Source organism: Galeopterus variegatus, unplaced genomic scaffold (assembly GCF_000696425.1).
Source record: "Galeopterus variegatus unplaced genomic scaffold, G_variegatus-3.0.2 Scaffold5954, whole genome shotgun sequence".
NCBI classification, from domain to species: Eukaryota; Metazoa; Chordata; class Mammalia; order Dermoptera; family Cynocephalidae; genus Galeopterus; species Galeopterus variegatus.
Window position 1 is genome coordinate 82,543 of NW_007732065.1, and position 26,370 is coordinate 108,912.

The 26,370-nt window shown below is 50.9% G+C and overlaps 1 protein-coding gene across 1 annotated transcript in view; it reads left to right on the plus strand.

The window, feature by feature from the left end:
• LOC103605645 (plexin-A4-like) overlaps positions 1-25,442 on the plus strand; it is a gene marked incomplete at its 3' end in the record, with an annotated part of 80,895 nt that extends 55,453 nt beyond the window's left edge. The window contains exons 2-3 of the mRNA XM_008590266.1: positions 6,263-7,529; positions 25,260-25,442. Of these exons, the coding sequence (XP_008588488.1) occupies positions 6,345-7,529; positions 25,260-25,442 (1,368 nt within the window). The remainder of the gene's footprint in view (positions 1-6,262; positions 7,530-25,259) is intronic.
• Positions 25,443-26,370: the final 928 nt, after the last annotated feature.

The window sequence follows — 26,370 nt, forward strand, 5'->3', positions numbered from 1 at the left end:
CTGGGATAATGCCTCAACATTTGTAAAACTATAGTTTAGCTTTGTGGGCAGCGAGAGCAGGAATCTCTCAACTTGCTCGCTCAGTCTGTGGAAGAATAGTCTATCAGAGAGGATGTGGTAATAAACACTGTACTCTTTTGGATTTTTCTGTGTATGGGTTAGCATTCTTTCATTAACAAGTCCAGAAAACTGAACTGAAACTGGCTTATGCAAAAGGGGAAATTTGTTGACTCACGTAACTGGAAAGTACAGGCACAGAGCTGGCTTTAGTGCACATGATCTTGACATCTGTATGATTTGACCAGGTGCTCATCTCTGAACCAATCACTGTGATCCCCCCACCCCTGCTCCATGATGATTGGTTAAGGCCCAGGTCATGTGTACACTTTGAACCAGGCATGGAGTCAATTCCCTTGGAAGCTTTTGGGCTGAGAGAGGGCAAAGGGGCAGATCTCCAGAGGATAAACGAATGATAGCAGAAGCAATAGATGTCCACCTTCTCTGGCATTATCTTTCAATTTTTTTTTTTTTTCCTTTTTGTCTTTTTTCATGTCCGGCAATGGATCGCAACCCTCATTGTCGCGCCCGTACCAGACCGGGACCAGCAACGAGATCGCAACCCTCGGTGTTGCTCCCACACCTTGCTCAGCCAGTGAGTGGGAACTGGTCTGCATGTGGGATCCGAACCCTCGGCGGGAGCGCCACTGCGCTCCCAAGCGGCGCACTGTAGCAGTGCACCACCGGGCCGGCCCTCAAATTTTTTTTTGACCATGACTGTATTAGTCAGGATTCTTCAGAAAAACAGAATGTGTATGTATACTTATATATGTGTGTGTGTGTGTGTGTGTATATATATATATATATATATATATATAGAGAGAGAGGTCGAGAGAGAGAGAGAGAGAGAGAGAGAAAGAGATTATTAATATATCTTAAGGAATTGGCTCACACGTAAAATTATGGAGACACAAAGTCCAAAGTTTACGGGGTGGACCCACAGACTGGAGACCCTGAGAAAGGCCGGTGTTGCAGTTCACGTCTGAAGGCTGTCTGCTGGCAGAATTTTGTCTTGCTCAGAGGAGGCCAGTCTTTTGTTCTATTCAGGCTTTCCACCGATTGGATGGGACCCACCCACTCTATAGAGGGTAATCTGCTCTATTCAAAGCCTGCTGATTTAAAAGTTAATCTCATCCAAAAACACTCTTACAGAAACATTCAGAGTAATGTTTGACCAGATATCTGGGCATTGTGGCCCAGCCAAGTTAACACATAAAGTTAACCATCACAGTGACCAGCAGTAAGAAACATATTTACATCACACTCAATACATATGGATATATTGGGTGAAACGAGTCTCGCTAAACAGTGCTTATCTTTTCTACATGTGACACACTAATATTTTCTCTATTTTACTTCATTAAAAAAAGCATGTGTGACCACCCAGTTGGTTTCTAGGCTCGTGGTAGGTTGTGACTTCTACTTTGAAACACCATCCTAGAATAGAATATATTGTCCAATGTTCTATTACCCTATAGTTAAGGGTCTTCAGATCAGGACTCTGTCCAGAGGGCCAGGAAATGTTCTGTGAGTAACTGAACGAGACCCCAAAACTCTCCAAGTCCTAGCATGATTGCATGTGACCTCAGACAAGACCTGTACCTGCTCATGCCTTAGTTTCCTCATCTGTAAAGGGGGTATACTTACAAATACCTCATCTACCTAACAGGGTTGTCGAGAACAAAAAAATCAAAGCAAGGGAATGTATATGAAAACAATTTGTAAACTCTAAAATAATTTCATGAGGTAATTGGTATTTTAAACTAGTCTGTAATAACTTTCTTCTCTAGCACTCAGGAATCTGAGAGGATGATGCTATTTCATGAAAATTAGTTTGAGCTCTTCAAAACTTGCTGCATAAAACAAAGACAGCCCCAATTTATTTAATCAAAATGATGATCAGCTTCTAAAAATGAGTTCCATCTCCCCCGGGACTACTCAGATTTAAAATTTGATTTCAAAGAAGAGAAAACTGCCGTGTGTTTGGGTCTGATTCAGAGTCTTTCAGTTCTCTGCCTTCTGGCTCCTTCCCACCCTACCTGGTTATGAAATCCTTGGGGCAATTTTGGGGATGACTTGGTCACATTATGTGCCTTTAAGAATTAGGGTTAAGCTAAATGTCACCTCTAATACTTTCTTTTGAAACCAGCTAAACGAAGATTTCAGAGTGAAATTGTTGGTAGCATTTGAAATTGGGGTGGGGGTTGTCTGGGTTGGGGTTACCACTTACAAGGACTGATGTTCTGGAAGGGAAATTCCTCTGGAAGCTCCAGCTTTGCCAGGTCATAGCAGCCTTGGGCAGCCCTGGGGGGCAGGGGACTGGCAGCTCTGCCTACCCGTGGATCTGGAGCAGGGCTGGGAGCGCTGCCAGTGGGTCACCTCTGTGCTGGTGCCTGGTGGGGTCCTTAGTGAGGCTAGCTGGAGCCCACATCCTTGTTTTCCCCCCTTTCTTGCCTGTTTATTTTCTAATCAGTCCCTTTTGTGGTGTATAAAATGAGGCTGGTTATTCCCATCACACATTATTGTTTCGGTGGGTCCCCTCCCCTCCAGGCACAATAATTTCACCATCTCCAGATGAGGGTGATAAGTGTTTGAGATGCATAACTGTGTCTCATTTCAGTGCCTAATAGGAGATGGAAAATGAGCCATGGCACCTTTCTGCTCGGTAAATTCATAATTACAGTTTTCCTTGTCTCGCCTCTTGCAGACTAGAGAACTGTTGGTTGGCTGTGCATCTGTGAGCGTGTATAGAAGGTGGGCCGTGGGGGCAGGCACAATCCCTGGTGTGTGGCAGGTTCTGATACAGGGACTGCCGAAAGTTCCCTCCAGAAGGGTTAGTGGCGGGGCCCTGACCTGCACCTGCCTGTCTGGAATGAGGATTACCAGCTTTGCTGGAATTCGGTTGTTGGCAAAGATGTTTTGAGAACTGTGTTAGCCAACGGAGCATATGGTGCCTAAACAGCAGTCTCTTTCATACAAAGGCCAGGGAGCAGATGCTGGAGTGGGCTCAGATAAAGTCAGAAGAGAAGCCATAAGGGCAGAAAGAGCACTGGACTGGCAGTTGGGGCCCTGAGCTTACTTTCATTTCTGTCTTAACTGTGTGATTTCCTGCAAGGTCATTTGACCCCTCTGGATTTCAACTTCCTTGTCTCTGAAATCAGGGATTTGGAATCATAAAACTGGGTATATCTTTCAGATCGTAAACTTCTGGTTTCTTCTCTGATATTTGAATTTGTACAGGCAATTCAACATGAACCATCCTGATGCCTCATCACTCTAGTTACCATCTCATTATCATAATCATAATCCTTCTAATCCCATTTCAACCTTGTTAACAATAACGCCACCCAAACTATCATTTAATAAGCACCTGCTTTGTGCCAGACAGAGGTCCCGTGCCAGGTGCTTTGCAGTCATTAGCACTTTTAGAGGTAAATAGTAGTACCCACTTGGTAGGTGCTCTCTACTGGGGTATGCCCGGTGGGTCAGAGGGGCTTGGATTTTCTCCTGGTATTGGTGTGTGATATCCTGACATTTCTGTGTTTGGGACTTACATGAACTCAAAAGGGCCTCCAAAGACTTGATGTTCTGGGCTCTGGAATTGTGCACTTCTAGAAGAGTATGGTTTTGCAGTGATTCAAACCTGGGTTTCAACCCCAACTCTAGCATTTATTAGCCACGTGTCCTTGCAGAGCTAAGGTTTCCTCACCTGAAAAATGGGTCAAACAATCCTGACCCCAGAGAATAGTTGTAATAATGATGTGAGTTAGTTTGTCTGAAAGCATTTGCATGGGGTGCAGTAAATGCTGCACCAGTGTTGATATTCCTCTTTGCTCCCAGCCCGTCTTTCCGCTGGTGAAGACGTAGCAGTTGAGTTCCACTCTGTGCTGGGTCAGGTGCTCCGGGTACACTGGTGAGCAAGGCAGACTCTGTCCTCCCTCCTGGAGCTCACAGACCCTCAGTGTTAGGCTGTCCTTTGGCAAAGGCTAAGGCTAAGTTAACCAAAATGTGTGTGTGTGTGTGGCAGGGGTCTCCTCTCTGGGAGCCTTTGCTCTCCCAATTTTCATTTACACTTCTGTCCTCAACGTGCATTTTAGTCCCGACCTCCCTTTGACATCGTGATAGGGCTTGTGGCTGTCTCCTTTCAGCCTTATCTTCTGCATCTTTCATGAACTGTGTTCTTCAGGCATACCGTTCCTAGTGTACACCTTGGTTTGACATGCCCATGCCTTTGCTATGTGGACCTGCCCTGAGGAGGCCTTTCCCTTCCAGCTCTGCATGTCCTCTCCAAGTTCGTGGCTCGGCCCACTTTCCCCTTCCTCCCCAAGGCCTCCCCTGGCCTGTTCCTTGCTTCTTGCCTGTCCCAAGTTAGCAGTCTTCTTTTCTCAGATGAACTTCCAAAGCACTCTTTTGTAAGTCATGTAACTTTTGATCATATGCAGTAATTTAGGTTCTGTAACATCTACATGGCTTGACTACAAGATCTTCGACGACCTGATCCCTGGGTTTGCAGGGTCTTGCACATTTTGCATGTGCTCTGAGCAAACATTTGCCATGTGGGTGAATGAACGAAGGCCCCTGGCTTGCAGGGCTGCTGTTGGTTGTGGGAGCTCTGTCTGTCAGAGTCCTTTGATATTTATTTCAGAAGACCCGGTTTTCCATTGGGATGTTGGCTAACAATGTAACATCTTTATTTTCTTTTCTTGCTTCATTTTTGGTTTCCCTCTAGCCTCGTGGTCTCTCCCTGCTGGGGAGTCTTCAGTTGTTTAATGGTCCACCTCTTCTCATTCCCCATTTTTGATGGGTTGAGGGGTGAATGAAAAAATTCTACAGAGCTGAGATTCCCCCAAATAAGACATTGGCAATTCCTGCCCTGATTTCTCTCCAACTGGAAGAAATACGAAACTGGCCACTGGAAACGCACGCAGAAGGAATCTTGAATGGAAATGAAGGAGACCATTAGGATGGAAAGCGATTTTGTTCCGCAGGGATTTATTTATTTATTTATTTACTTGACTGCTTCTTAAAGCATTTTTTCACTCCCTTTAATGAAATCCTCTTAGAGGAGGCCCCACTATGGGAGACAGCCAAGATCTGCCTTGTTAAAATGACATTAGGACTCAGAGCTGGACAGTGCACCCAGAGGCCTGGTTGCTTCTGCCGGCTATACAGCCTCGTTGGTGCAAGGCTGGGGTAAACCAAGGTGGTTCAGCATGTGAGAATGAGAAGTTACCACAGACTTACTCTACTTGGGTTTGAATCCATCTCTACTACTGTTAGCTGTGCAAATTACATAACTTCCCCAAGCTCGCTTTCCTTAGCTGTAAGGTGCAGATACGTCCTTCCAAGACCTACTAGTCAGAGTCCCAGCAGGAAATAAATGAAATACACAAATTTGGCCATCTGAGCAAAATTAATAAAGGGACTCTTCATAGAAGTGTGGTTCCTTAAGGGGCAGTGCATTATTTGGGGACAGTAACAGTGAAGCTCACACTACCACCTCTATGGCAGATGGGGTCCAGCAGGAGATGGTTCAGAGGTCCTGGAGACAGGGAGGCTGTGTGGAGATGCCTGCTGCAGGGAACTCTGGATAAGGCTCACAGCCAGTGCAGGCACCCTGCTCCTTTTACCCGCCCCCCCCTCCAGCCTTCTGCTGCTGCTGCCTGCTGGCTGCACCCAACCAGGCCCCAGACAATAGCCCACTGGTGTAGGGTCCGTGCAGGCTAGCCTCTTGGGCACAGAGAAGGGTGGTCAGTGGATCTGGAGAAGCAGACAGAAGGTGCCCTGCACTGAAGGGTTTGTTAAGATGGAATAAGACAGTCTCTGGAAGGTGCTAGACAGTGACTGACACAAAGTCAGGCACTTGGTAGGCAAGGGCTTTTGATTATCATTATCATTACCATCATCATCATCACTATTATTATTATAATCAGAGTCACTATTATTATTATAATTATCATTACTTTTGTTATTATTACTATCCTCACTATTGTTATCACTGAAGTGTTCTCCTGGGGCTGCTGCCATCCAGTCCTGACTGTCTCACACACCCATGGTGGGGGTCGGATCCGTCAGCCTCTAGCTTCCCCCAATGCAGTTCTGTTTGGTGTGTTCAGAATGCCCTGAGTCCAGCGAGACAAGCTGTGGGGTGGAATGGAGACACTGCCATGTTATGTAGCATCACAGTCTTTCCTTTCTCTGGTAGGGGACACTGCACTCCTGACTCCTGGCCCTTGAGGAGACAGCTGTGCCCAAGTGCTGCTGTGCTGCAAGGACCCATCTCTGCAATGAAAGCCATGCCTTGGAACTGGACTTGCCTGCTCTCCCACCTCCTGATGGTAGGGATGGGCTCCTCCACCCTGCTCCCCCGGCAGCCACCCCCGCTGTCCCAGAAGCGGTCTTTCATCACATTCCGAGGGGAGCCCACTGAGGGCTTCAATCACCTGGTGGTGGACGAGAGGACAGGGCACATTTACTTGGGGGCCGTCAACCGGATCTATAAGCTCTCCAGTGACCTGAAGGTCCTGGTGACCCACCAGACGGGGCCAGACGAGGACAACCCCAAGTGTTACCCACCCCGCATCGTGCAGACCTGTAATGAGCCCCTGACCACCACCAACAACGTCAACAAAATGCTCCTCATAGACTACAAGGAGAACAGGCTGATTGCGTGCGGGAGCCTGTACCAGGGCATCTGCAAGCTCCTGAGGCTGGAGGACCTCTTCAAGCTGGGGGAGCCTTTCCACAAGAAGGAGCACTACCTGTCGGGAGTCAACGAGAGTGGCTCGGTCTTTGGAGTGATTGTCTCCTACAGCAATCTGGACGACAAGCTCTTCATTGCCACGGCAGTGGATGGGAAGCCCGAGTACTTTCCTACCATCTCCAGCCGGAAGCTGACCAAGAACTCAGAGGCAGATGGCATGTTCGCTTATGTCTTCCACGATGAGTTTGTAGCCTCTATGATTAAGATCCCCTCGGACACCTTCACTGTCATCCCTGACTTTGATATCTACTATGTCTACGGTTTTAGCAGCGGCAACTTTGTCTACTTTTTGACCCTTCAGCCTGAGATGGTGTCTCCCCCAGGCTCCACCACAAAGGAACAGGTTTATACATCCAAGCTAGTGAGGCTTTGTAAGGAGGACACCGCCTTCAACTCCTACGTGGAGGTGCCCATTGGCTGTGAGCGCAGCGGGGTGGAGTACCGCTTGCTGCAGGCTGCCTACCTGTCCAAAGCAGGGGCTGTGCTTGGCCGGACCCTGGGAGTCCGTCCAGATGACGATCTCCTCTTCACTGTCTTCTCCAAGGGCCAAAAGCGGAAAATGAAATCTCTGGATGAGTCGGCTCTGTGCATCTTCATCCTGAAGCAGATCAATGACCGCATTAAGGAGCGGCTGCAGTCGTGCTACCGGGGTGAGGGTACGCTGGACCTGGCCTGGCTCAAGGTGAAGGATATCCCCTGCAGCAGCGCGGTGAGTCCTGGGACGGCCTGTGGGCTGGGTGGTAGGGTGGAGGGTGAGGCCCCTAAGCTTGTAGCCTATGTGGGGCGTGTGTCAGCCTTCCCTTTTTGCAGATGGGACGAGTATATTCCATCTCTGGGTCTCGTTGGACTCAGGATGACCAGATCAAACACTCTGTGACTGTGTCACTGAGCGTGTAAGAGTCAGAGCTGAAGCTAAAATGTAGGTTTCCTGTTGGGGCATTCTGCTCTATTCCATAATGGCTCACTGGTTGAGAGACGGAGTGTTGGGAACAGGTGGGAATGTGTTAAGTAGGTATCGTATGCACCAGGCATGGCTGAAAGCCAGATTATAGTGTGCCTCAGTGTAAGACGTGTAGTCACCCTTGTTACTGCCCAAGCCTGTGTATCGCTTTCCTGGGAGCTTAGAATAAACCATGGGGGGAGGAGGGAGAAGAGAATGTGAGGAGTCATTCTACATTTGGGATAGATACGCAGGCATGGCTGAAAGCCAGATTATAGTGTGCCTCAGTGTAAGACGTGTAGTCACCCTTGTTACTGCCCAAGCCTGTGCATCGCTTTCCTGGGAGCTTAGAATAAAACCATGGGGGGAGGAGGGAGAAGAGAATGTGAGGAGTCATTCTACATTTGGGATAGATACGGGATTTCAGGAGCATTACATTTTTACCCCCTTGTGCACCTTTAGGAAATGGCAAATTGAGGGCAGAGTAAGGTAGGAGTCCAGTGAACATCCAGGGGAAAGCAGAAGTTGCTTAGAAAGGGGATGGGAGGAGCAAACCGTATTTATTAGGCATCTTCTGTGTGCACAGTGCAATGGAAGAAACGTGTCATGAAGGCAGGAAACAACCAGAGAGCAGGCTGGGGAACAGAAGTGCTGTAGGAAACCAGAGGCAGGGCAGAATGAAGGGTTGGTTTAGGGGCCATCCTGTGGTAGACCTCAGGCAGGGTGACCACAGGTAAAACAGGGGCCACCGCCTCCTGCTTCTGCCAACCTAACTCACTTGTGACCCTGCAGAAAAAGCATCTGCCCTTCTGTGGCTTGACTCCTGTTCATCTTTACAATGATACCTTTTTTTTTTTTTCACAGTCATTCTTCAAGCGACTTGAAGCTGTTAGCATCTGCTATGCCTATGCTACTTTCCTTTTTTTTATTGTCCATTTTAAAACTTATGAACCTTGTCTGAGACACGGTCATTCTTCAAGCGACTTGAAGCTGTTAGCATCTGCCATGCCTATGCTACTTTCCTTTTTTTTATTGTCCATTTTAAAACTTATGAACCTTGTCTGAGAAAATCTTTCTTGTAATTTCAACTTGGGGAGAAGAAAGGAAAATTCACCCATCAGATAGAAGTATACATCTGTATTGATGTGATTCTTGACTCCCGCTCAAACTTTGGTGCAGTTGCGTATTAGGAAAGTGTATTTTGACTTATTTAAAAAGAGTAGGTTTTTCTTCATAAAGTGTAACTACTTGCCGAGCAGATCTCAGAGGGCACTGGCACCCTTCTCCCCCGCCATGTGCTGAGACCACTTCTCTGGTCACTGGGATTCGGGGTGGGGGCAGGGAAGAGGGGTCAGAGAGAAGGACTCTGCAGTTTGCCTTTGACATTTAGGCTCTGGCTGTTTTTCAGTGGCAAGGTTTCCAGGCACCTGGGCTGAAACTAAAAGATGTCATTCCTTCTTGGAGGTCCTGAAAATCCAGGAGACCTCTAATATCACAAAGGAAATGGGAGAGATACTGTTGGCCAATCAGGGCCGCAACAAATTGACAAATCAGAGCCCGCCCAGAGAATTGAGGGGACTTTGTGGTACCCAGTGAGCCCTCCTAGCAGGTCACTTAACCATGAGAAATGCCTTCTGGGGCCTTCTGTTTTGGGTAGTAGCTGATTCAGTCAAAAGAATCTATGAGACAGGGTCATGAACTTGGGGGGCCACAGACTGCTCCCAATTGAAGGCGCTGGATGTATGTACATGACACACTCAGGCAACACAGGCCCACGGGAGACGCACTGGAGTGGTTGGTGAGCAGGCCCTGAGACAGCCCCTGGTCTAAAACTTCATTTTACATGTAAATACCTTGACACCCAGCAAGGTGAATGAACTGCCCAGCATCACACATCTTATGAGTGAGTAGCGGAGCCAGCACTTGAGGAGAATCCCCCTGCCTGCAGGGCTCACACGCTTGCATACGTGCAGTTAATACCCCCACAAGCACACACACATAGGAAATGGCAAGTTTATGCAGTGTGCCTGCTAAATAGCGACTATTTCTTTTGAGATCAGAGGGGTTGGCAATCCCTGACTCTTTTCTATAGAAAACTTACTTAAAACCCTGCTTTTGGGGGCAATGCTTTTGGGAGCAAAATCAGCAGCAGGGATCCATCTGGCTGCCCGTGGGCAGGTGTTTCTCCTGCCCTTGCTCCCTGCCACAGTACAAAAGCCAAGTTCATCATGGAAGTCTGCAGAGCTGCAGGTCCGAACTCCGCGTGGTGGCCTTGGAGAGAACAGAGGGGAAACAGCTTTGTGAGACAGGCCAGTACCAGGACTGGGAGTAATGGAGCCAGATAACATGCTTTTGATTTTTCTTTTGGCTTTAATTAGCCCTTTCAAGTTAGAGGCAAGTTCAGGACTGAGAGTAGAAAGTAGGAGGCCAGAAACTCTGCACAGGGCTGGGCTGTCTCCCCAGCCAGTCTAAAAAAGGCCAGGCCGGCTTTTAATGCACAGTATCAGTTTCCTTTGATTTGGCCGATATCCGAGTTTCTTTGCTCTGGCCCTCTGGTTACAATTCATTTGGACTCAGCTCAGACCACACATATTTCACACGACGTTCAGCCAGACCAGACTTGAGCTGCCCCAAGGAAGAGCTGTCAGCACCGTTTGCAAACCCAGCTTTCCCTCGACCCATTCACAAGGCCGTGGCTTGGTTTTCTTTTCCCTTCCTGCCTAGAGGCAAAGGATGGACCAGATGAACTCTGGAGTGCCCTTTTGCCTCCAAGTCTGAGACTTCCTTGGGGGTGGCGATTGGGAACTGAATCTCAGATGGCTTCTGTCCTGTGGCGTTTCTGCTCTAGGAAGATGGTGAAGGGTAGGTTAAGGCCTAGGAGATTGACCTTTAGGACTTGTGATTTGTAGGGTCGGGGTCCACTGTGGGTTTTATTGTAGTTACAACTCAGAGAGCTTAAAAATGGCATATAACTAGCAGTTAATTTTTACTGTGCTCTAAGTTAGAATGCTTGTCCTGTGGTACTCTTCAGGCTTTTCTGGCCTCTTCCATTTCCTGAGACCACATTCCTTCCCCTGAACACAGGCCTCCAGAACTCAGAGCAGGGGGCAGCATAATCCTGGGCCACCTGCCCACCTCACGAGGTCCCAGCGTCCCCTTCAGCTGTGCTCAGGGGGGGCATGGGTGAAGTGGGGAAGAGAAGACCTGTGTGACTCGGCCTATGATGCCACGGTGGGAAAAGCATTGTCTCACGATGCTGGAGCCTACTGTCCTGAAGGCCCCTAGAGAGCTCCCTGGTGTTTCTACTCCAGGTGGATCAGGGAAGGCTGGCTGAGGGGCCTTGTCTTGGGAACATGTCGCTGGGGACTGAATGCATGTTGCAAACGCAACTCCCTGAGAGGTGCTGGGTGAGAGGCCGGGGGAGCTGTCCACGTGCTTTCTGGTGTTCCTGCGGGACGGCAGCAGCTCTGTCTTGCCTTCTGAGCTGTTCTTTTCTTGTGTCCTAGTTATCTCCAGCCTGAGTGGAGAGAGGTATCCAAGAACAAATGTGCTAGCTCCTGGAAATTGCTCTAAGGATCTCTCAAGGGCACGGGCACAAGGACGGTCCTAGAGGGATCTGTCAGGGGCCCCAGTTTGTCTTGGGACTCAGAGGACTAAAGACCAACTCGAAGCTGGCTTGCTAATGAGCATTCAGGTGGGCTATGACAGTGATTTAAATTCTCTGTTTCTGTTGCTCAGCTCTGGGGTGTCTCCATCTCTGGACCCTTTTGAAGGCTGCTACCCAGGGTCCCTGAAACCCTCTGTGTGCAGAGCATATGACAGTAGGGCTGAAGAGCCCACAGCTGTGGCTTCTGTCATTGCCCGGGCCCTGAGGCCAAGGTGACAGCCTCCAGCCCTTCTCTGGGGGACCCGACACTTCTGACCTGGGGCGGGGCAGCTGGCTGGAGAGTTGCTGCTGTGGGCCCAGGCTCTGGTGGCCTATGTGGGCTTGCACCTGGCATCCTGGGGTTTCCTCTCCTCTCTGCAGCCTCCTGGGATAACCTCATGGAACACTGGGCCCTCTGCCTCCAGAGGCACTAATGGAGGGTGGGACATCTGTTCAGCCTTAGGAAAGTGCTTGGCAAGGCACTCGCTCCTGGTGGCTGATGCAGTTGCAGAGGGACATGATGGAGGAGGAGATGTGCACACGCGGGTCATCCTGGCCCGTGGACAGGAGCAGGGCTGTGGTCAAAGGAGTGACCGTCTCTTGCTCCACTGAACTCTTCCCTGAGTTTGGAGCCAGTGGAGAGGCAGGCGTGGGGGTCGGCTGCAGTGCTGGTGGGGGACAGTGGCACGGAGGTGGGGCAAAAGTCAGCTTCTTATTCTTCCCCTCAAGTCTTGACCTCATGAGACCTTCTAGTAGAAAATTTGGGCCCTTGGGGCAGAAACTATTATCCAGAATTGCTCCTTACATGTGTCAAACCCCAGCAGTGGGGGCAGAGAGTGGTGACCTCCAACTGGCCTGATAGCAGCACTTGAGAGCTCACATGACACCTGATGGCTCCCAGGGGCTTCCTCACCTTCTCTCCTCTCGACGGGCTGGAGGATGGGGGAAAGGCAGATGTCCTCTGCAGCTGAGGAAACAGAGGAGCAGAAAAGTCGTGTGCTGCATTCAAGGCCCTGTAATTGATGACTAGAACCCATTACGTGTCCTAATTCTCAGCCTGCTGCTTTCCCCACGGCATTTCTCAGTGGTGTGCGAGGGGCAGACAGCTCCTGGCGCAGGGACTGTCTGAGCATCTGCAACCCTGGGCCCTAGTGCACTAAGTGTCAGTGGGAACCCCCAATCACTGCAAGACTAGAAAAGCCTCTACCATCTCCAGAAGCCCCTGGTGGAGAACCATGGCTAGCCCAAGCTCCCACCTGGCTTCGGGGTTTAGCTGCCAGCCCTGCCCACTCCCGCAAGGGTCACAGAGACACTAGGGACTGAGCTTTTCCTCTTTTTTTTTTTTTTCCTTTTTGTCTTTTTTCGTGACCGGCCACGGATCGCAACCCTCAGTGTCACGCCCGCACTAGACCGGGACCAGCCATGGGATCGCAACCCTCGGCGCTGCTCCCGCACCTCGCTCAGCCAGTGAGCGGCCGGTCTGTATGTGGGATCCGAACCCTCGGCGGGAGCGCCTCCGTGCTTCCCAAGCGGCGCACTGTAGCAGTGCACCACCGGGCCGGCCCTGAGCTTTTCCTCTTTAACCCGAAGCTTTGCCTCCTGCCCGAAGGCATGCATCCTTGGGTGGTGAAGGGGAGCCCATTCACGTGCTGTTTCTTTGACTCATTGGTTTCCCTGGGCACGGCAGTCCCGGGAAGGAGACAGGATCACCCCATCAGACTCAGGCTGGCCTCACGTCTCAGCCTGGATGGTCACTCGGGTTCGTCTGGCGCCTGAGATCCTGCAACTGCACGCAAGTGAGCATCTGGAATGGCCAGGCAGCCATGCTAGGCTCCGGGGCTGACTTCTGCCAGTCTGCTTGGGCTGTTTTCTTTTCCCGTCAGCAGGAAGCGCAGCTCGGCCTCGATGGGGTTGTATCCTGTTGTGTGCGGGGCTGGGCAGGGCTCCTGCTTTCTGCTGGCTCCTGCCCTCTGTCCTCTCTCAGACCAGGAGCCCTCTCTTCCCCGCCCAGCCCTCCCTTCTCATCCCCAGGACATCAGCCAGGGACACTGCAGCCCACTAAACACACACGCTCGGGTCCCAGCAAGTGCTCACTACAAGTCCCCTCAGAGAGTGGTGACCTCCAACTGGCCTGATAGCAGCACTTGGGAGCTCACATGACACCTGATGGCTCCCGGGGGCTTCCTCACCTTCTCTCCTCTCGACAGGCTGGAGGATGGGGGAAAGGCAGATGTCCTCTGCAGCTGAGGAAACAGAGGAGCAGAAAAGTCGTGTGCTGCATTCAAGGCCCTGTAATTGATGACTAGAACACATTACGTGTCCTAATTCTCAGCCTGCTGCTTTCCCTACGGCATTTCTCAGTGGTGTGCGAGGGGCAGACAGCTCCTGGCGCAGGGACTATCTGAGCATCTGCGACCCTGGGCCCTAGTGCACTAAGTGTCAGTGGGAACCCCCAATCACTGCAAGACTAGAAAAGCCTCTTCCATCTCCAGAAGCCCCTGGTGGAGAACCATGGCTAGCCCAAGCTCCCACCTGGCTTCGGGGTTTAGCTGCCAGCCCTGCCCAGTCCCGCAAGGGTCACAGAGACACTGGAGACTGAGCTTTTCCTCTTTAACCGGAAGCTTTGCCTCCTGCCCAAAGGCATGCCTCCTTGGGTGGTGAAGGGGAGCCCATGCACGTGCTGTTTCTTTGACTGATTGGTTTCCCCGGGCATGGCAGTCCCAGGGAGGAGACAGGGTCACCTCATCAGACTCAGGCTGGCCTCACATCTCAGCCTGGATGGTCACTCGGGTTCGTCTGGTGCCTGAGATCCTGCAACTGCACGCAAGTGAGCATCCGGAATGGCCAGGCAGCCGTGCCAGGCTCCGGGGCTGACTTCTGCCAGTCTGCTTGGGCTGTTTTCTTTTCCCGTCAGCAGGAAGCGCAGCTCAGCCTTGATGGGGTTGTATCCTGTTGTGTGCGGGGCTGGGCAGGGCTCCTGCTTTCTGCTGGCTCCTGCCCTCTGTCCTCTCTCAGACCAGGAGCCCTCTATTCCCTGCCCAGCCCTCCCTTCTCATCCCCAGGACATCAGCCAGGCACACTGCAGCCCACTAAACACACACGCTCGGGTCCCAGCAAGTGCTCACTACAAGTCCCCTCCCACAGTGGGCTGAGCCCTCTCCCCTCATGCCTGCTGACCCCGCACTGCAGAATTCTTGTTTAGCATTGGGGTGCCTGCCCTAGCACAGCCCCAATGTTTACAGAATCGAATGGAGAGGGCTCCTGTCCCAGGAATCCAGGTGGAAAGCCCACCTGCCTCCCTCTTCCCAGCCAGCAGGGTTTGTGGTGAAAGTGCCAGCCTAGGCTAGTGCTGGTGGCCAAGCCCTGGTGGTGTGCTGGCTCAGGTGGGAGGAAGTGGACTGAGGTCAGCCTCCTAGGCAGGACATGCTCTCCCAGGATGCCCACCCTGGAGGCCACTGGACAGCAGGGAGAGAGGCGGGACCGAGGGGTCACACTCACAGAATTTTAACCCAGTCGGCTGCTGAGAGACCTCAGCATGAGTTTACTACATCAGGGATTAGGACATGGCCTCGCGACCCCGAGACATCACTTCCCATGCTGCAGCACAGAAGTGTGCACACCTGTGGACATGCCCACGTGTGCACACGCATTCGCTGTGCTCTTGGCATCTGGCTCACTGTCTCGGGAGTCTGTCCCCCTTGCTGATGTCTGTCTGCGGTCTGAGGTCAGCCTCCTAGGCAGGACATGCTCTCCCAGGATGCCCAACCTGGAGGCCACTGGAGAGCAGGGAGAGAGGCGGGACCGAGGGGTCACACTCACAGAATTTTAACCCAGTTGGCTGCTGAGAGACCTCAGCATGAGTTTACTACATCAGGGATTAGGACATGGCCTCGCGACCCTGAGACATCACTTCCCATGCTGCAGCACAGAAGTGTGCACACCTGTGGACATGCCCACGTGTGCACACGCATTCACTGTGCTCTTGGCATCTGGCTCACTGTCTCGGGAGTCTGTCCCCCTTGCTGATGTCTGTCTGTCACTCTCCCACCTCTCCCCTCTTGCTTGCTCCCTCACACCCAGTGCACCGTCACCTCTCAGTGCCTCTCTGTCTCCCTCTCTGTGACTTGTTCTCCTACACACCCACATGCTACACGCAGCAGCCGATACAGTGCGATCTCTGTCATGTGCACACACATGCCTCCTACAGTATGCCAGCGCCCAGCCACGATGGGACGCCAAGACTCTTGTTCACTCAGCACAGAGCTGAGCCCTGCTTACTCCTGATGGGGGTTCCAGGGCCTTGCCTTCAATTCCTATCCTCCTCATAGGGTGGCATCTTGGCCGGGAGACTGGCCTGGGAGTCTGGAGTTTGGGCCTCAGCCAGTCTCAGTTTGTGAGATACAGCGGGGGCTGGTGAGCAGTTTCCCTTTTGCTTCGAATTACACATTTTATTTTTAAGAAGGAGGTGATAATATAGTATCCCTTTAATAAAGTGTGTTGAAGCTCATAAGGAAAGGGAAAAATGCAGTCATTAATAAATGATGATAGACACAGAGCACCTTATATGAGCAGGATATGCAGACGCTCTCACACACCATCCTGGAGAGGCTCCTTTGGTTAGAATTGCCACCCACTGGGACAAAAAGGACGTAATAATATTGCTGTGATTTCATACTCACACTTTTTTCTCCACCAGTATCTGCTTTTGAGAGATTGGGGCTGTGCCTAACCCGGATGGTTCAACATCCCAGGTCCTGGATGTGCCTTTCCACAGGGCGTGTGTTATGAATGCTAAGTTAACATGTTTGAAGGACAGGATATGTTTCAAGCCAGACCCTGGCTGCTGCTACCTTCAGGTGTCCCTTCATTTTTGCAAGGTGACATGAATGGCTACACACATTGCGCTAGTTTTTTTTCACTAACAAAGTTAGTGGAAAGAAGGGACCACTGAGGGAGCTCTCCTGCATTCGGCCCCTCAGTTTACATTTATTTTTCCTGGTGGATTTGGTCCCCACATGCTGTCCACATACATGAAACGGGATCAGCGGGAGGAAAGGAAGCTCGCGTCTTTCCCCGGTGTCGGCGTCGTTACTGTGTCTCTGTCAGTGATCCAAAATGTAATGGGATTTGCTCAGCTGATTTATCCCGCATGCAGGCAGCATTACCCAGACTCATACACAGGCCTGAGGAGCAGGAGAGGGAGATACATGGCAACAAGAGTGGGGCTAATAAAATTTATTCCCACTAACAAGGGAGTGACCTACCCCATAACTCAGCCTGGTGAGCAGGGCCGCTGCTTCCCAGTGCCCACTGGAAAACACGCAAACTTAACCAGTGTGGCATTCCTCACTTCAGTTACAGTTCGAGGGGTGGCTGGGGTTGTCTGCCCTAGACTCTGGGAGGGACAGTGGGAACTTGGGATTGATGGGTCGGTGGGGTAGGATGTATCTGCCCCCGACAGGTGGTCCCTGGGGGTCTCTGGTGCTAAGATCTGAAAGGGAAGAGACAGCATCCCAGGGGGTTTGGGTTGGTACCGTTCACAATGCTGAAAGGCCTCCCTGGGATCCCCTGTCAGTCCAGATCTGGCTACTGGACTAGCCCCCAGCGTGGTGCCATCTGCAGAGTCCTTGTTCTCTTGCTAGGCTGGTCCGCAGCTCTGGCCTGTCCAGACCTTCCCTGGGTCATTGAGCCATGGCCCTGTCTGCTGATCAGAGGCAGGAACACCGGGTTCTCAGCCTCTAAGCTAATGAGCAGAAGGTCGTGGGTTCAAGCCCTGGGATTCTGAGCTGGAGCCCCTCTTGGCTGGCTCTGCTCAGCAGCCCTAGGAGGGGTGCGTTGTGGGAGCTCACTATGCTTACAGCCTGGCTGGCAGAAAGTGTGCCTGGCCGGATGCCCCTCTCCTGGGAAGACCACTCTATTTAGTGGCATTCGTTCCCTATTAGAAGAACAGCTTGTTATCATGATGAGTGAAAGACCACTTTAATATCCGGTGGGATTGGGTCAGAGATGGTCCCAAAACATACATAGAAATTTCAAAATGAAGATAAAAGGAAGCATTGCTTGCAGCGAATGGCTTTCATTGTTCTGTAGGGAGTGAGGTGCAAAAATTCAATGAGTATTTGCATCAGAAGTCACCCCCCCCAGAGCTCCTAAAACACAGCGACCTTCTATTCTGTTTTTTGGTCCCCTCCTCTCCTTTCTGAGATGCCCAGAAGCTGGGTGCTTGATTCTTGGAAACCTTACCTGTAGTTTGTTGGGTTGTTTTTCCAACCTTGAGATACTTTCATTAAGCCCCTTTAATAACATGTTTGTCTAACTAGGTTATTGTGGCTGTGGCTTGCTGGCTTTCTCTCTCTTTCTCTGTACACATTCATTTTTCCTACAATCTCATGAAAAAAGACACAGTAAGGGATTATTCTGAGGTGGCGCATTAGTAACTAAATGGATGAGGCCTCATTCCCGCATCCGGCTTCCATCATCTGTGCTCACAGCCAGGTGCTGGGGCCAACCTTCACCTGTTGCAGGACTTCTATGGCTTGCTTTTGAGAGAGTTCAACCCTATAGGGTCAGCATCGCCAGGATCAGAACTTCAGAGAGGGTTAGACATTGTAAAAGAGAAAGAAAAGTTTATGCTGAACAGTACAGCCATCAGAGGGGTGCATAATCAGGTTTTATAAAATACCTTTCTTTGTTACAGAAATGATCACTCAAGCACACGGGAATATGGTATAGAGTAACAAGCTTTTTGAAAGAGGCTAAACCAAAGCCTCCCAGAGTCGTTTCTACCCCTGAGGACCCTCTCTGCTTACCTGTACCCCTGCAGAGGTTGAGAGGAGGGCGCACTGAGTCGTCTCGAGGGGTAGCTGCAGTCTGTGCATCAGACCCTGCTGTGTCTATGAACACCTTAGGGGTCAGTGGTCATATCTGAGATATGGTTCCCAATAAGTGGGTGATCATTATCTCCTTGTACTTCAGAGCTTTACAACGGGAGTCTGTATTTAGACATGAGCTATTACAGCTTACCTGATCAATATCTCCCTTTAAAAAGAAATCCCACACGTGTAATTCACTGATTCCCCATTTCCAGCAGAGGTCTGCTATGGCCAGCTCCCGGGGTGTGTGTGTGTGTGTGTGTGTAAGTGTAATTAATGGGAAGAAATTTAGGGCTGCTGAGCAGGAAGAATCTAAAGACATTTTCTTTTCCGCATCAGCAGGCAGCTCATGGGCTTCTCTCCTTTTTTTGCTCCTAACTTGTATTTCTTTTTAAAACTTCAGTTCTCCCTTTCCTTTGGGACAAATAGATCCAGGAAAGGAAGAGCCCAGCTTTGATGACTGGCTGAGGGCCTCCTGGGGAGGGGAGAGCTGGGTGCTTCCAGGCCTCTGGGGATGGCAGAAGGGCAGAGCACTCCTCCTAGCTGGCAGGCAAAGGAGGGAGGCATGGGCTTTTCCCCGAGCAGTCTCCCGCTTTTCCCTGATCCCAGAATAGGCTGCCTTTGAGGCCACCTTCTAGTATCCCCGGAGAAAGCTCCTGATTAAGATCAGATTTTTTCTTCTGGGCTGGGAATTTGGGGTTCGGGTACGTATTTTCCCAGTAACTTGATAGGTAACTAGGGGAGTCACTTCATTCTCAAGGCTTCAATTTTCTCTTCTGTAAAATGGAGCTGTTGGATTATTTTATGATCTGGAATTATTTTGGGGTAGTATGCTGTACGTAAGACTGAACTCAGAGTTGAGCCCGAACTTTGCCTCTTCCTCGAAGTTCTGCCGGCTCCCAGGCAGTTGGTGGCCCCACCTTCTGTACTCCCCCCAGGTCCACAATTGATGCAGGGCACATATGGCCTTGTGTAGTCACAGCCTAGGTCTGTCCCCACCCCCCCAGGGAAGGGGCCATTCTTGGGGCAGAAACTGAGACTTCTCCGTCTTTATAATCCTGGGGCCTTATCCAGTGCTTGGTGCTTACTAGGTCCTTCATAAACACTCTGAGGCAAACTAATCAGTGAGAAACAGTAGATAGCATTGTCTTCAGTTAGTGCCTCAGTTTCTGCTGGAACCAGAAAGTTCAATAACTTAAGGAACCAAAAGTGTGATGGGAAAGGGCCCTACTGAAGGCCCAGATGACTCCACAGTGCATGAGCTTGTGCCACCCTCTGATGTCTTCTTCCATGACATAACAGACAGGAGGGTGGTATCCCAGCTTTGGGGGAGGGTATGGAGTTCTCAGTACTCCAAGCATGAGGCTGGATGGTACTTTTCCACTAGGAAGGGCAGGGAAGCTGGTTTTGCTCCCAGATATAAGGACTCCTCTCTTTGCTGGGCCACAGGAGTTGCCCACGAGGCAAAGGAGAACCAGGTCTGACTTTGCGTTTTCTGTGCTGGGTCTCAGAGATGGCTGCTGCCGGCCTAGAGCAGCTCAGCAGTTGCATCCGTGCATGGTTGGAGGAGTTCTGCTGCATTTGTCTGTCCCCACTGGCTCACCTGGTCTGCTGCTTGTGGATCAGTTTGGGATATTTGTAAACAGTGTCTGCCTGGGGTAAGAGGGGCTGCCTGTGGCTATGGGAGAGACTGGGTCCCAGAACTAAGCTAATTGGCCCACAGGGGGATGGACCTGCAGACCTTCACCTCATTAGCACTACATTTAGACCACTGAGCTCTGGCTTCCTTCTGACCTTTCCATAATAAGGACTCAAGGTGGGGTTTCTGCAAAAGTGGGGCAACGGAGAGCCAGGGCTAAAACAGCTCCGCTTGGCAGAAGAGGTTCGGTCAGAAATCAGACTGGGCCAGGCCAGCTGAGGTCAAGGGCGATTTCAGAACCAGGCTTCCAGCTGCTGCTCCTCACCTCCCATGGCCTTCAAGATGATTGGCACGGGTGTCAGGTGATAGTTGTTTCCTTAAGAGTGTGTCATCCAGGCCTGGGGTTGGGGGCGATGTCAAGGGGTTCAAGGGAAGACCCCCCACTGTCTCCCAGGTCTACCCCTCCTCCACCCTTCTCAAGGAGTCTCCACAGAGACCACCCGACACTTGTGGGGTCCTTGGGAGACAGCCTGAAGAAGGGTGGTGGCAGCATTTAAAATCCCCTTTCTGTGGAGATGATAGAGCTTTTCAGAGCGCCAGTCTCTCTGCAGAGTGGGAGCAATTTCCCTGTAATTGGTAAAGTAACCGTAACTGCTCTGTCATTTGTATGTAGCGCCACGTAATTGCACGGTAACCTTTGCCGCGGTGCGCGAGAGAAGTGCAGGGAGCTATTAGATTGTAATTCGGAGTGTCAGCTCTGCTCCCCAGGCCACCTTCACCGCCCAGGCTCGCCAGGCCCCCAGGAGGTTGCCATGGGCCCTCTCTGCATCCACATCCAGTTCAGGGTCCTGCTGCAGGGTGGGACTGCTTGTCACATGCCATTCTCTGTAGTGCCCTCAGCTAGGAAGGGTCCTCTGCGGTGACCTAGGCCAGCGCTTCTCTATGTTAGCATGCGCAGCTCAAAGTCACCTGGAGGGGTGTTAAGATGCCTGAGTCCCACCCCCAGACTTTCTGATCCAGTAGGTCTGAAGTGGGGCTCTAGAATTTACATTTCTGAAGAATAGCGCTCAATCTTCTGGATCTGAGATCATATCTCTCCTCCTTCCTTGGCCAAATATCTATCTGGTTCTGAAAGATCTTCAGGAAGTGCCACCTTTGCTATTTCATCTTGACATTAGACCCTTTGTCTTGATAACACTGCTGAGGTAGATACCATGAATTTCTTCAAAGATGCCAAGGTTCACAAGAGTTTTCTGAATTGTCTATTGGTGACAAATGATGGTCAAAGCTAACACTCCTATGGCACTTACTAAGTGCCAGACATTGTTCTGTGTATATTAAATCATTTAATTCTCACCACAGCACTACAAAGTATGCACTGTTATTATAATTTCCATTCTGCAGATGACAAACTCAGGCACAGAGAAGTTAAGTGACCTGTCCAAGATCACACAGCACGAAGTGGCTTAGCTGGGTTTCAAACCTGGGCACCCTGGCTCTAGTTCCATACTGTTATCCACGGTGAAACCCAGGGTTTAATTTCGTTGCTCATCCATCCGTCCATTTGACACACATATCTTAACCAGCTATGACCCAGGCACTAATCTAAAGGTACAAAGATGCATAAAACCTGGTCCCTGTCCTTGAGCTCATAGTCCCTGGAATGAGTGGATCTCCCATCTTAATTTATACCCCACTCATTCCATGAGGACACTTGAGGCAGAGAAAAGAAGATAGTGTCCTCCTGATAAGGGCAGAAGGGACCCAGAGGGGCTGGCCCAGTCTAAGGCCTCTAGATAGGGCTGCCTGAGTGAGCACCATATATATTTCCATGCAGTGGAAATGTATTTCCTTCCCTCGTAAGAATGGAGTTATTCTCTAATAAATAAGCATGATAGCAGTGGCTTTAACTTGTCGTGGGTATTTATGGAGTGACAGGAGGGGAGGCTAGCCCTGGATCTGTGGCATGGCTGGGCTCCTGATTACAACTGAGTCCAGTCTTGGCTCTTCTGGCTGTGGCTCTAATCTCACAGTTAATGGGGCCCAGGGGAAGGCTCCGACAGAGCCAGGGCAGACACTCTCCTCCCCCATTGCCCAGGGTGCTCAGGAATCCACACCAACCCTCACCTGTCCAAGGCTTTCACCAATTAGCCTTCCCTTTCAGGGACCAGGCATCTGCTCCCTATACCTCGGCCTCCCAGGTCTGCAGGCCTTGGGAGACACTGCCTTGTCCTCCTCCCCCTGTACTGTAATTACCCAGTGGCCACAGTTCAGACCCAGCAGGTCAGGAGGCATGCTAGGGCCACTCCCTGCTCTGGACTGGGTTTCCACTAAAACCCCAGCATGACACTGCATCTTACACTGATGAAGAGCTTCCCAGTTCACCAGGTGCCCTCACTCCTACTACCCCACCCAGCCCTCACGATGGTCCTGCTTGCTATTTGACAGCTGGGGACAGTGAGGTTCAGAGAAGAGCAGGAACAAGCTGTGCAGCTGGGAAGAGCTTAGCTGCCATTCAAACCCAGGTCCTGTGAGCGTTTCACCACTTCAGTGTTACAAATCCCTCCCCATTGCCCCAGCATCGAGGGAACAAAGAGTGAGGCCACCTGCACCACAGCTGGGGACCTCAGCAGCCACACAGACCTGGACTGCACTTGGTCCAAGGCCACCATCTCATCTTCATTTTCTGGGGACCCACATAAGGGACGAACCCAGCCTGGGGAGAAAGTCATCCCTGACCGGATGCTACTCTCTAACCTGACGACAGCCCTGAGGTAGGTGGTGTGGGGCTGGCTGCGACGGTCAGGTGAGGCACCAACACCTGCCTCCTGATGGGCCCCACAGCGAGCTGTCAGGAGCTGAAGACGGCCAGAGGCTGGTTCTGGCTGCCAGGCTAGGCTTTCCTGGCTTCCTTCTGATGAAAAAATCCTGCCCCCAGCCCCTTGCCATGTGAGGTGCTGCAGAGGAAGGGACTCACAGGTCCCTGACTTTCTGCCTCCAAGCAAGCGTGATTTAATGATGCAGTTGACCAGGTGCCTGTGCTCTTTTTGTAGGTGGCTGTTGATTTACTTGTGTTTTGTCCAGCTGTGGGGAAGAATTGTATTCAGTAACACTGACCACTCGGAAATGAGATTCTGGGGGCTGAGAGGCCTGAAGCCTCCCGAGATTAATGAGGTTTGTGGCAGGCGTAGTGGGGGACTGTGAAACATGAGCTGCCTTGCTCCCTGCCTCAGTTTCTCCCTGTGCAGTGTGGACAATCACTTAGCCTCATCTACTTGGAAAATGGATCATAGTGGGCAAAGTGCAAAGTTTGCTGATGGCAGATGTCCCTGCATGAGAAAGTCAGGGATCCGGACTGCTTACGAATCAGAAGCAAGAACTTCCAAGGGCCATGAGGATTGCCAGCACCCAGGCTGCCCTCGGAATGTCTGGCAGGGTGCTGCAGTTATGTCCAGTAGGAAAAGGCATTGTCATCCCTTTACCTGGATTTTTTCTTTCTCTGTCCATCCCTTTTATCTGCCACTACCTGTCTCCTTCCCCATTTCCTCATTTTAGGGAAGAATGATAAAGATTAGACTAGACCTTGAAAGGTCCCTCCTAAATTTGACTCCTATAGTTTTACTTAGGGGGAGGGGAGAGAGTTATGTTTGGTCTGGGCTTGGACCAGACCCTGCAGGAGAGGCCAGAAACTATTGAAGGCATGGAGCAGACATTTGCTCTGCACCTGGCAGCCCGGGACTGCCACACTCTCCCCTTGTCTACCCCGACTGCCCACCATGGCAGGAAGAAAGGGACAGGTCAGAGAGAGGCTTGAGATACTTGGCATGTTGTCTTCCCTGAGATGCACAATGGCTGCCCACCCCGCTTCTGGGGGGAGCGGAGGAGCCCCCGAGGCTCTGGAGAACTCGTGGCTGGCCACTTTCACACAGTTCTGCTGGCAAACGCCTGCCTGCTGTTCTCCAGATGCCTTTTCCTCTGGCTGGATTGAAGCCTTCAATAAAGCGACACCTTGTATTTTATTTCACTCCTTTCTCTGCAAAGTCCAAAGACGTTTACAAGCATGAGCTCAGTAGGCTTTATGGTAGCCCATCAAAAAGCAGGAATTGTTTCCTTCATCTTTATAGAGTGGAAAATAAAAGCACAGGAAGACGGGGTAACTCTTCTGAGGCCACACAGTTCTTCCAAGAAAGTGGAAAATCCAGGATATGTTCCCAGTGCCTCGGAGAGGTCTGAGCCAAACCAAAGCTGCTCTCCAGCCACCAATGAGGTCTTTGCCACTACGCAGTACCACAGGACCACTGGGTCCCTTTGTTATAGGGGGAGCTGGAGGAAAAAAGGGAAAGATTAAACCAGAAGGACTGTGGGGGAAACAGGCCCAAAGGTTTTTCCTGTTGGTTCCTGACTCCTGAAATTGTATTTCTTGGAGTTAGGAGTAAGAGCTGGGTCAGTGTGCCCCACAGGATATCTAGAGAATATTCTCTTTTAAAAAAACACTAATAGGTATTCCAGTCAAAACGGTTTGGGGAATAAAATGTTAGGGAGAGGCTCAGACAAGGTTAGACACATTTCTTCTTGAAAAGACTTTTCAGGATTTTTATGTAACTAATCATTAGGAATCTCTTTAGATGACTTAGAATGTTTCCCAGAAATTTGCCTGAGGAGCCCTTTTACGTCGAGCATCTCGGGAGGCTGGGGTGGCACGGGTGACACTTTGGGAAGTGCTGGTGCAGGCATGGTAGGGCCAGGGCTGATCCTCTTGGTCATGCTCCAGAAGAGATTAGGGGGCCTGAGACTGAGGCTGGTGAGGAACCACCTGGGGCCCTCCCTTCCCCCATTCCTCCTTTCCCAGCCCCTCTGTAGTGAGGCATCATTCATGTGCTAATGTTTCTAGTTCTCTATTCTGCACTTTCGAGTCCTCATCTGTGTGTCTGCTCAATGACATGTGTGTAGTTATGCAGGCCACATCCCTCTCATGCCTGGGCAGAGCTGTCTGGGGCCTTTGCTCATCGAGGGCTGGCTCAGTGCTTTTCCATGTGATGGAGATGGTCAAAGCTACCGAGATGGTGTCTGGAAGGGTTGGAGGAGGGTCAGAGAGATCATGGAGTCTGGTGAGAAGAGGCCTCTGGGATCTGTGTCTTGGGCCATGGTCCTGCAACTACCTACTCAGGTGACTATTGGCAGGTCACCTAATCTCTCTGGAGCTGAGTTTTTCATGCAAAAAAAGGAGAGATCTGTACCAGATGACTCATCTCTACGGATTCTTCTAGCTCTGTAGTTGCCTGCCTTGATACCTCTGCCAATTGCCCTGATACTCCCCTCTAATTTTCCTTTTTTATTTGCAGCTCTTAACTATTGATGATAACTTCTGTGGCCTGGACATGAATGCCCCCCTGGGAGTGTCCGACATGGTGCGTGGCATTCCCGTCTTCACGGAGGACAGGGACCGCATGACCTCTGTCATCGCATACGTCTACAAGAATCACTCTCTGGCCTTCGTGGGCACCAAGAGTGGCAAGCTGAAGAAGGTAGGGTGAGAGTCGGTCATTTTGGTTATGTGAAGCCAGTCTGTCCCCGCTGGGATGGACATTATCGCATGTTTTTCCACTACCTAGGGCCTCGTCGCCAGTGACAGGGGTTTGAGCTTAGGAGATATGCTGCTGTTGAGGTCATGACGGTCACCTTGTCCTTTCTCTGCCTTCGTAATGTGGTTGTCAGTGGGCGTGTGGATTCACCTCCTCCCTAGAGCTGGTGTGCACATAAGAAGTGTTAGCCCTGCCTCACTAGGTTGTCGTATGGCGTACTCTGTTCCACTTTGGCTTGTGCCCCAAGGAAAAGACTTTATTAGGTGTAGGTGGTTGGGGGTGGGTGGGCAGAGGGGTGGGACATGACTGTTCCTCTTGCTTCAGCCCCTTGGCCTGGCGCATCTGTCTGGAATCCATTCAAGGAAGAGATGGAGGAAAGTGCGGACCTATTAGAGTTACCAATGGGACTAAGAGCAAAATCGTGGATGAAGAAACCATGGATGCTGCAGGGCCTCGAAATTGCTCAAGGCGGGGCAGAGAGGCATGCTCTGGGGGCCTGTCCTGTCTTCCTCATCCTCAGTAGCTGGATGCCTTCTGGGCCCTGGGAGACCTCGGCCACCGCAGTGTTAGGAGCATCGTCCATCCTGGAACGTTCTCTGCTTCCCAGCTTCTCGTCTTAGTGAGTTGGAGCTGGCTCTGTAGTGTGCCCTCCTGGGTTGGGTTAAAAGCCTTTCTAGGAACGTAGGCTATAGGTCCTGTGTTCCGTTGGCTGATAATTGCATTCCAGTCTTTTCCAGGAAATAGTGGTGACTCCATGTGGAGCTCCTGCTTCTTTAGGCTTCCCTTGGAATTCTCTGGACATTGTGTGAGTCAGACTGAGTAAGGAGGCACTGCCTGATCAAGACTGAGCCTTGATCCCTACTTTTCTCTT